The 11,587-nt window shown below is 40.6% G+C and overlaps 1 protein-coding gene across 2 annotated transcripts in view; it reads left to right on the forward strand.

Annotated features, from left to right (window-relative positions):
* CLCN1 (chloride voltage-gated channel 1) overlaps window positions 1-10,497 on the forward strand; it is a 148,891-nt gene extending 138,394 nt beyond the window's left edge. For both annotated transcript variants that reach the window (XM_040361671.1, XM_040361670.1), the window contains exons 20-23: window positions 1,203-1,238; window positions 6,569-6,673; window positions 7,512-7,598; window positions 9,328-10,497. In XM_040361671.1, the coding sequence (XP_040217605.1) occupies window positions 1,203-1,238; window positions 6,569-6,673; window positions 7,512-7,598; window positions 9,328-9,627 (528 nt within the window). In that variant the 3' untranslated portion in view covers window positions 9,628-10,497. The remainder of the gene's footprint in view (window positions 1-1,202; window positions 1,239-6,568; window positions 6,674-7,511; window positions 7,599-9,327) is intronic.
* The last annotated feature ends 1,090 nt before the right edge of the window (window positions 10,498-11,587 follow it).

Consider the following 11,587-nt stretch of genomic DNA (forward strand, 5'->3'; position numbering starts at 1 on the left):
ATACATTTTAATTAGAAAATTTGAAAATTCATTAAAATCTGAAAATGAATTTGAATTAAAATCCTATTATTTTCTAATCTTATCATCATTTTACTTCTATAGCTTACTGTATTTATTACAATGTTTCCATTTCGAATTAAAATTCATTTTCAAATTCAAAGACATTTTCTAATTCAAAATGGAAACATATTGCAATAAATACAGTAAGGTATAAATGTGAAATAAGATGATAAGAATAGAAGCTGAATCCAAGATAATTTTACTTCACCTAATTGCACTTCAGAGTCTTTAGTGTAAGAAGACAATGGCCGCGATTCAGATACATTGTCGCATCTTTGAGCGGGCGTAACGCATCTCCTATGCGCTACGCCGACGTAACATTGAGAGGCAAGTACTGTATTCAGAAAGCACTTGCTCCCAAAGTTACGTCGACCTATCGTAAATGGGCCGGCGTAAGCCTGCGTAATTCAAAGTAGCAAGGCAGTGGGCGTGTTGTATTGTAATGAAGCGTGACCCCATGGCCGATCGAACGGCGCATGCGCGCGCATGCTCAGAGTCACGTCGCAAATAATTCCTAAGATACGTTGGCTCAATGCTTTGTCGACGTGAACGTAACATACGGCCAGCCCCATTCACGTACGACTTATGCAAACGACGTAAAATACGATGCTGTTCTGACGTTTCTGACGTCCATACCTTAACATGACTTACCCCTGCTTTATGAGGGGTAAAGTTACGCCGGACCGACGCCTAATGTAAACAGCGTAGCTAAATCCGACGGGCACAAGTACGTTTCTGAATCGGCGTATCTAGGTAATTTGCATATTCGACGCGTAAATCTACGGAAGCGCCCCTAGCGACCAGCGTAAATATGCACCCAAGATACGATGGCGTAAGAGACTTACGTCGGTCGTATCTTGGCCAAATTCAGGCGTAACTGCCTATATGAATCAGCGCATTGATACGACGGCGCTCATTTGGACTTACGACGGCGTATCTGGAGATACGCCGTCGTAAGTCCTTTCTGAATCCGGGCCTATGACTTCCCTAAGCCCCGTCTCTGCAAAGTACTAAACATGGAAGAAACGGAGAGGGTCTAGCTAGGACTGAACTAACTAGCACTAAATAGATAATACATTGCTACGTTACTTAATAAAAACTTGTCATCAAAGTCTCTTTTTTTTTTTTTTTGTATTTGAAAGGAATCTGAGCCTGAAGACCCCATGACACCAGAGGAGGTGAGACACAGAAAACCTCAGCTCCTTGCTGTGCAACTGCTCATATTGACATTAAACAATACCCATATTGTCCAAAAATAACCCATACACAGACACTACTTAATGGCCCTGTAATCTAACTTCTATGAAATGGTTTCTTATTTATGTTTTTCCGCCTCCTGGTATTGACCTCTGTGATCTCCCAAACCTTTCCTTCCCTCACCCCCTCCACTTCCTGTTTGGAATGAGCAGTGCACGTTACTTGTGGTTATGTGCACTGCTTTACTGCATATGCACTACAAATCCCATAGTCCATCTTGGGAGCTAGAAAGAGAGGGTGGCTACATCTCTACATACAGCGGGACCATGGAGAACGAGTGTAGCCACCCTCTAACAGGAAGTCAGACCACAGCAGCAAAAAATAAATTAATACATACATTTGGTGGTTTGGAGGAGGATGAGAGCAATAGAAGAGACTATTGGTTAAGAAAACATACTTAAATCTATTTTTTTTTTAAAGCAGAATTTAGCGTCGCTTTAACCACTTCCCGTCTACAGCGCAGCTCTGTTGCTCCACAAGGGTGTCCATGGATGTCCTCCTGGAACCATGCCCCTCATGCGCCCCCTGGGGCACACATCTGGTGCGCTCTGTGATCGCTGTGTCTGTCAGACGATCACAGATCATGGCCAGTCACAGCGGCCCTTTACCATGTGATCAGTTGTGTCCAATCATAGCTGATCACAGTATAAGCAGACTTGCCAGGTATCGGCATTCCTTTCCTCATGAACTGTTACAGCGTGAGAAGAGGAGAGCCAGTGACCGGGAATCCTGACAGGCGACATGTACACAGATAATCAGGGCACTGATCATCAGTGCAGCCTCATCAGTGCCACCCATTACTGCCGCCCATCAGTGCCTGCTCATCAGTGCCACCTCTCAGTGCTGGCTATCAGTGCCTCTTGGTGCCACCTATCAGTGCCCATCCGTGCAGCATATCAGTGCCCATCAGTGCGACCTCATTAGCGGACATCAGTAAAGGGGAAAAATTACCTATTTGCAAAATTTTATAACAGAAACGAAAAAAAATAGTTTTTTAACATTCTCCATCTTTTTTGTTTAGCAAAAAATAAAAAGCCCAGTGGTGATTAAAAAGCACCAAAAGAAAACTCTATTGGTCTCAAACAAATTATAAAAAATGTCATATGGGTACAGTGTTGGATGACCACGCAATTGTCATTCAAAGTGCAACAGCGCTGAAAGCTGGATATTGGCCTGGGCAGGAAGGGGGTATAAGTGCCCAGGAGGCAAGTGGTTAAAAAACACAGGGGTAGATTCAGCAAGCAATTACGCCCGCGTATCCATAGATAAGCAGCGTAATTGTTAAGTAGCGCCGGCGTATCAACTTTCTGTATTCAGAAAGCTCGATACGCCGACTGTAGCCTAAGATACGACTGGCATAAGGCTCTTATGCCGTCGTATCTTAGGCTGCATTCTGACGCTGGCCGCTAGGTGGCGTTCCCGTAGTTGTCAGCGTAGAGTATGCAAATTGCATACTCACGCCGAATTCACAAACGTACGTGCGCCCGGCAGTCGTGTTTTACATTTTTTTGCTTTCGTCGTAAGGCTGCTCCTGCTATTAGGAGGCGCAGCCAATGGTAAGTATAGACGTCGTTCCCGCGTCGCGATTTTCGAAATTTACGTTGTTTGCATAAGTGGATCGTGAATGGCGCTGGACGCCATTTACCTTCACGTCGAAGCAAATGACGTCCTTACGACGTCATTTACCGCAATGCACGTCGGGAAATTTTCCCGACGGAGCATGCACAGTACGTTCGGCGTGGGAACGTGCCTAATTTAAATGATCCACGCCCCCTACGGGATCATTTAAATTACGCGCGCTTACGCCGGCCCCTTTTACGAAACGCCGCCGCAAATTACGGAGCAAATGCTTTGTGAATGAAGCGTAGCTCCAGTAATTTATGGAGGCGTAGCGTAAAAACGGTACGCTGCGCCGCCGTAGCAGTGCGCGCCCCTACCTGAATCTACCCCACAGTGTATTATTTTCAATCCACATATAGATGGATTTGCATTGAGATAAGAGAGACAGAGGCAATGTGCTGAGCAGATATTATAAACTATGCCTGCATTTTTTTTCAAAAAGCAATCCATAATTAGGTTTCACCGTAATTTCTGTGAAATTACGATAATTTGCCAAATTTTACCATTTCGGCAAAATAAATTGGCGTCACAAGGGAAAGTGAAATTAAAGTGGTTGTAAAGGTATTTTTTTTCCCCTAAATAGCTTCCTTTACCTTAGTGCAGTCCTCCTTCACTTACCTCATCCTTCCATTTTGCTTTTAAATGTCCTTATTTCTTCTGAGAAATCCTCACTTCCTGTTCTTCTGTCTGTAACTCACCACAGTAATGCAAGGCTTTCTCCCTGGTGTGGAGTGTCGTGCTCGCCCCCTCCCTTGGACTACAGGAGAGTCAGGACGCCCACTAACACACAGCTCCTTTCTCTATCTGCAACGTAGAGAGCTTCCTGACTCTCCTGTAGTCCAAGGGACGCATTACTGTGTGGAGTTACAGACAGAAGAACAGGAAGTGAGGATTTCTCAGAAGAAATAAGGACATTTAAAAGAAAAATCAAAGGATGAGGTAAGTGAAGGAGGACTGCACTAAGGTAAAGGAAGCTATTTAGGAAAATATATTTACCTTTACAACCCCTTTAACCACTAGCCGACCAGCCGCCACAGTTTTACGGCCGCAGGTCGGCTCGGCTGCGCAAAATCACGTAATATAACGTGATTTCGCATTTCAGCCACTAGGGGCGCACGCGCCCCCCCTGCTTGCCCCTGGTGCCGCACGCCTGCCCGGCGGGCGCGATCACTGCCGGGCACCCGTGATCTTTTGTTACAGAGCGTGAACTTGGAGCTGTGTGTGTAAACACACAGCTCCAAGTCCTGTCAGGGGGAGAATTGACTGATTGTCTGTTCATACAATGTATGAACAGCGATCTGTCATTTCCCCTAGTCAGTCCCACCCCCTCTACAGTTAGAACACACCTAGGGAACATAATTAACCCCTTCCTCGCCCCCTAGTGTTAACCCCTTCCCTGCCAGTGACATTTTTACAGTAATCAATGCATTTTTAAAGCACTGATCACAATTAAAATGCCAATGGTCTCAAAAATGTGTCAAAAGTGTCCGAAGTGTCTACCATAATGTCGCAGTACTGATAAAAATCACAGATCGCCGCCATTACTAGTAAAAAAAAAAAATATTAATAAAAATGCCATAAAACTACCCCCTATTTTGTAGACGCTATAACTTTTGCGCAAACTAATCAATAAACGCTTATTGCGATTTTTTTTAATGAAAAATATGTAGAAGAATACGTATCGACCTAAACTGAGGAAATTTTTTTTTTTATATATTTTTGAGGGATATTTATTATAGCAAAAAGTAAAAAATATTCATTTTTTTTTTCAAAAGTGTCGCTCTATTTTTGTTTATAGCGCAAAAAATAAAAACCGCAGAGGTGATCAAATACCACCAAAAGAAATCTCTATTTGTGGGAAAAAAGGACGCAAATTTTGTTTAAGAGCCACGTCGCACGACCGCGCAATTGTCTGTTAAAGCGACGCAGTGCCGAATCGCAAAAAGGTCCGGGGCTGAAGTGGTTAACATTTGGCTTTAAAAAGGTTGCAATGTGCTTTTAGTTCTTTTCTGTTCAGATTTTCATTGTTTATTTATTATGTCTTTTTTGGTAATTGATGTTTTTATTTCAGTAAAAAAGAAAAAAAAAACATGCAAATAGTAGTTTAAAAATGTAGAGAGCCAGTACACAGCTGTATATTATTTGTTTTTGTGTATGACATTTGATGGTTTTTAACATACACAAATAAAATACACAAAAAATATATATATATATATATATATATATATATATATATATATATATATATATATATATATATATATATATATATATATATATATATATATATATATATATATATATATATATATATTATATTATTGCATTTTCTATATTTTTGAATTGCTGTTTCAAGCAATAAAATACATTATAAATAATAAAAAAATATATATTCTTGTGTATTGTAACAAAGAGCTCAAATGCAGTATACAACAATGTTTTATTTTTTTTGTGTACGGTATTGGTAGTTAACATATAACAATAAAATACACAAACAATGAGAAAATAGTAATTCAATTCTTGTGGATTGTCTTCTTCTACATTTTTGCATGAATATTTCTAGCAATTTCTTTTTTCTACTGTTAGAAAACCTCAAATAACAACAAAATACATTGACAAATAAAAAAAACAAAATTATATTCTTGTATATTGTCTATTTACATTGTTAAGCGACTAATGTAGCTTAACAAACAAACAAAATACATAACAAAATAGGCAGAAAAAAAACCCCACAAAGGAAAGGATACCAAATTTCCTTGTGTTTTTGTTATATTTATTTTTTTAATTGATCAGTAATCATGTACAATGTTATTAAAAACTGTTTTTGTGTTCCTATTTTTAATATCACAATTTTATTTATTTGCAATCATGTGGGTTTTGTTTATAAACAAAGCCACGTCACACAGCGAAATGGGTACAGAATTCAAATCTTTTTTTTTTTTGTTTTTTTTACCTTTCAGTACTACATAGGTTAAAAAAAATTGGGGAATGCAAAATTGGTAATTTTTATGCAAACTTTAAAAGATAACATATTCACCTCTGCAGCTAGGGGTTCGGATCCCGGTCTCTGCTACATGTGAGTTGAGTTTGGTGGTCTCAGCCCGGCTCCCGGTGGGTGTGCTATGCGAGGTAAGCCTGCGCTTAGTACGCCCACCCCCCTCCCACAAAAACCACCACACTTACACGCACTCGAAATTGGGTTAACATGCACGCACTCTGACCACGCGGTCTCTAAAAAGAGAGGCGAAGGACTAACGGGGCTGGTTGAGCGGGCTAATCCTCTCACTCCCTTATAGGGAGTCCCTCTGCCCCGTTGGGCTTTAAAGCGGAGCAGGTAGGGTGGGCTGTGTGGGAGAACCCCCTCACACCCGCCATTGCCACCCGGGGCATGGAGAAAGATGGCAGATTGCCTCTGGGGGAGGCCTGCCTACTCCCAACTCCTGCAGTCCGGCTCCTCTCTCGAGTACACGCACAAAAATACACTTAAAAAAAAAAAAGATAACATATTCATGTACAAATACTATAGATTCCCTTTAGCTGCCTATATATATATATATATTTATAAAAAAAAGAAGAATAAAATGAAAATGGGAAGCAGGATTGTCATTGACTAAAAATTCAATATTTTTAGACTGCAGTTTGGGAACAGCAGGAGCTCAGTAAGACCGTTTCGTTTGACAGCTGTTTAATAGACCCGTCGCCGTTCCAGCTGGTGGAGAGGACTTCCCTTCATAAGGTGCGTCACACAGCCCTGACCTTGCAGGATGCTGGGAGAGACAGGATGGTGGCCATTTTGTATGCCGCCATAAACACTCATCATGGGGGTGAACATTAGCAGTGGCTTGTTTTCTAACTTGCTTGACTGGTTGCCTTTTACAAGTATGGTCAATTAGCGAGAACCTCACCCAATAATACCTTGAAACAAATCAGACACTTGTTTGCTGGAAAGGCTTTTTTACAGTAATGCCCTGTACACACGATCGGTTCCCGTTTTCATCGGACGAACCGATCGTGTGTGGGCCCCATTGTTTTTTTTCCCCATCGGTGAAAAAACTTAGAACCTGTTTTAAAATTATCTGATGGTTAAAAAAACGATAGAAAAAAAACGATCGTCTGTGGGCAAGTCCATCGGTTAAAAATCCACGCATGCTCAGAATCAAGTCGACGCATGCTCGGAAGCATTAAACTTATTTTTTCTCGTAGTGTTTTACGTCACCGCGTTCTGACACAAACAGATTTTTAACTGATGGTGTGTAGGCAAGACTGATGAAAGTCAGCTTCATCGGATATCTGATGAAAAAATCCATCGGTCCGTTTTCATCAGATGAACCATTCGTGTGTACGTGGCATTGAAAGGGGTCTAATATATCCCACCTACTTTCAGATGCCATTGTAATGAAATAATGTAATTGAAGTGGTGATAATGTTATGACTGATCAGTGTGTATGCTTTATTAATTTATTATTTGCAAAAATGTTTTCCCTTGAAAGTAGGGTTACCCTTAAATGTAACTATATTTTTTTATTGTGAAGGGTGCTCCATGAGGTCTCACTGCCATTCTTTCTCCCCTGCAGACGCATACGCTATTTTCACTACTCGGCCTTAGCCAGGCTTTTATCACCAGCGGAGGGAAGCTCAGAGGAGTCATCGCTCTAAAGGAGGTATGTACAGCTTCAATAATTAACACTAACAATTAGACCACCGAAAATATATGAGACATACAGTAGAAACCATGGGCCAGATTCACAGAGGAGATACGACGGCTTATCTCCTGATACACCGTTGTATCTCTTGTCGTATCTATGCGGCTGATTCATAGAATCAGTTCCGCATAGATAGCCCTAAGATCCGACAGGTGTAATTGACTTACACCGTCGGATCTTAGGATGCAATACTTCGGCCGCCGCTGGGGGGAGTTTGCGTCGTATTCCAGCGTCGGGTATGCAAATTAGCAGTTACGGCGATCCAAAAAGGTTTTTCCCGTCGTTACGTCGGCGCAAGTCTTTTTTTTCCGTCGCAAAGTTAGGTGTGCTTTAACATGGTGTAAAATTACTCCACCATGTTAAAGTATGCCCGTCGTTCCCGCGTCGCTTTTGAATTATTTTTTTTCCCGGCGTAAGTACATTACGCACGTCGCGATTCACAAACACGTCGGCCCGCCGTAAGTTCGCGCAAAGCACGTCGGGAAAATTGCGAACGGAGCATTCGAAGAACGTCCGGCGCGGGAGCGCGCCTAATTTAAATGGTACCCGCCCCATTTGAATTGGGCGGGCTTGCGCCGGACGACTTTACGTTACACCGCCGCAAGTTTCCAGGTAAGTGCTTTGAGGATCAGGCACTTACACTGAAAACTTGCGGCGGTGTAACGTAAACGGGTTACGTTACACGGCCGCAAATTTTCATGAATCTGGCCCCATATACTTAGACATACATTAATGAAGCATATTAAGCTTATATAATAAGACAAGTGAGAAAGTGTGGTTAACCAAAGCAACCAATCAGGATCCTTCCTGTGTCTTTAACCACTTTAGCCCCAGAAGGTTTCACTCCCAGCCCAAGTAATTTTTGGCGATACGGCACCTCGTTACTTTAACTGACAATTGCGCGGCCGTGCGACACTGTACACAAATACAATTGATGTCCTTTTTTTACCCACAAATAGAGCTTCCTTTTGGTGGTATTTGATCAGCGGTTTAGACATTAATAGCTGTGTGTTGAGTTATTTTGAGGGGACATCAAATTTACACTGTTATACAAGCTGTACACTCACTACTTTACATTGTAGCAAAGTGTAATTTCTTCAGTGTCGTCACATGAAAATATATAATAAAATATTTACAATAATGGGAGGAGTGTACTGACTTATGTGTGTGTGTGTGTGTGTATATATATATATATATATATATATATATATATATTAAAAAGAACATTTGCAAAAAATAAAGACGTATAATAATAAAAAAGAGGACACTCACTAGAATAAACTGTAATATTAATATTATTATTACTAATAATATTAATACTAAAGAGAACATATATAAAACAAATGCTGTATATACATCTAGTACATATATTTAATAATAACAATAAAGAGAACATTTACTAGAATAGATCACTCTAATAATAATAATATTTTTACTAATAATAATAATAATACTAAAGAGAACATATATAAAACAAATACTGTACATACATTTAATAATCATAATAACAATAAAGAGAACAATTACTATAATTCTAATAATAATACTAAATGAGAACATTTATCCAATAAATACATAAATCTAATAATAATATAAATAATAATAATAACAATAATATTTACAAGAAAATGAATAAATCTAATAATAATATTTAAAAAAATGATACATTTTTTTTCTTCTCCATTAGTTACAAAAAGCCATAGAAGGTACTGCGCAGTCCGGAGTCCGACTACGACCCCCGTTCGCCAGCTTCAGGGATGCCAGCCGCTCCATGTCCCAGAGAAAATCCCTCAGAGCTGTTCCAAAGTCACCACCTTCCCCTGACCCTTCCATGGTCCCTGATGATGCACCAACCTCGGCAGTCCCTGAAGTGACCCCGGACTCTGAGTTGGACGATCTGTCCGGTCAAGGATCAGAAAACGTGTCTCAGATCCTAAGGGACTTCCAGGTGTCTGCAGAACACAATGAAGATGAGGTGCCACTGTAGCTCAGACCCATAATTCCATGGGGCAGGGTATCCCATCCATGATCTTCTTCAGGGGTAGCATGGCTATCATGTGTTTTGGGAAGCAGAAGATGTGACAAAGGTTTTGAACGCTAGATGCTTTCTGTGACGAATTTCAAAAAAAGGCCCTTTGGAGAGGCCTCAGAAACGCTTTACATACTTACATTAAGTACGTGCCAATGTTTATGGAAACTGCTTAGGAAGAGCTTTATACAAAACTTTAGGCTTGATACTGGTGGCCCTTTGGCACTAATATCCACATCTGCTTTGAAAATTTGTACCAAGCAACAACCTCAAAGGCTTCTAACTAGCCAAAGCTCTGCATTCCCAGCCAAAATATCTGGTGCCAAAGCTACACACATTGACCAGCATCTACCGGAGTCCTGTGATGTCGTAGAGAAGGATGGCACCGGGGAATGGTCCCCAGCTCTGGATGGTCAATTTGCAGTCAATGCCACTGGAATTTTTTTTCTCCCCTTGGACCTTTACCGATGAATGTTTAGGTGATACAAGACCCGGTCTTATTAAATTTTCCTTGGAAAGCTCAGTTAATTCGGAAGGAAAGGAAGTTGTTGACTTATCCAAAGGATTGGTCAGAGTGTGTTGGTTTGCTAGTTCTTATTCATTAATCATTGGGATGCGATAAAACATTGTTTCTAATATAAATACACATAAGCTGTTCAAAACAAGTTAATAGGATGCTGGACCCAAAGATATGTAAAGTTCAGCTATAAATCCAACATTTGAAGATGGTTAGGATTTTCCCAGGGATGCCTTCAGCTCTCTGAAGAGCAAATACAAAGATGAAAGCCCCACAAGTCTAGAGAAGGTCCAGTAAAAGTTTATTGCTCACAACAAGAGTTAGGAAGAAATAACCAACGCATTTCAGGGGCTGAAAAATCCCTCTTCATCAAAGCTAGGAAAGCAAGGCAACATACCTTATAATAAATAAGGAGATATAAAACAATTACTAAAAGCCTATAGAAACAAAGTATATGTCATAGAAACTATATGCATGTATGTATGTGTGTGTATATATATATATATATATATATATATATATATTCTACATACATATATATTCATTGATTCTAAAGGGTTGTAATCATTATTTTATATTCCCTGATTTATGATAAGGCATGTGGATTTGTTTTCTCAGCCCTCATGAAGGGTTTTGTTGATCAGCCGAAACACGTTGGCCCTTTTCTTGTTACCTAAATAAACGTTGAATGTGCTCTAGACTTGTGGCGCTCTAACCCTTATATACTGCTCAAAAAAATTAAAGGAACAATTTAAAAACACATCGGATCTCAATGGAGGAAAATATCATGCTGGATATCTATATATATATATCATATAGACTGGGTATTGTGTTAGTAATGACAGGATGCCACATTGTTTGATGTAAGTGAAAACGATCAACTTACAGAGGGCTGAATTCAAAGACACCCCAAAAATGTAAGTGAAACATTGATGCAGCAGGCTAGTCCCTTTTTCCGAAATTTCGTTTCAGCAACTCAAACTGGTACTTGGTAGTTTGTATGGCCCCCACATGCTTGTATACATGCCTGACAAAGTCGGGACATGCTCCTAATGAGACGACAAATGTATTTCCTTCGAGATCTGGATCTGGGCATCACTGAACTCCTAAACAGACTGAGGTGCAACCTGGTGGCGTTGGATGGACCAAAACATAATGTCCCAGAGGTGTTCTATTGGATTTAGGTCAGGCGAGCGTAATCAATTCTTTCATCCTCTAGGAACTGGCTGCATGCTCTCGCCACATGAGGCTGGGCATTGTCGTGCACCAAGAGGAACCCAGGTCCCACTGCAACAGTGTAGGGTCTGACAATGGGTCCAAGGATTTCATCCCGAAAACTTAATGGCAGTCAGGGTGCCATTGTCTAGCCTGTGGAGGTCTTTGCGTTCCTCCATGGATATG

Source organism: Rana temporaria, chromosome 8, assembly GCF_905171775.1.
Source record: "Rana temporaria chromosome 8, aRanTem1.1, whole genome shotgun sequence".
Taxonomy (NCBI): domain Eukaryota; kingdom Metazoa; phylum Chordata; class Amphibia; order Anura; family Ranidae; genus Rana; species Rana temporaria.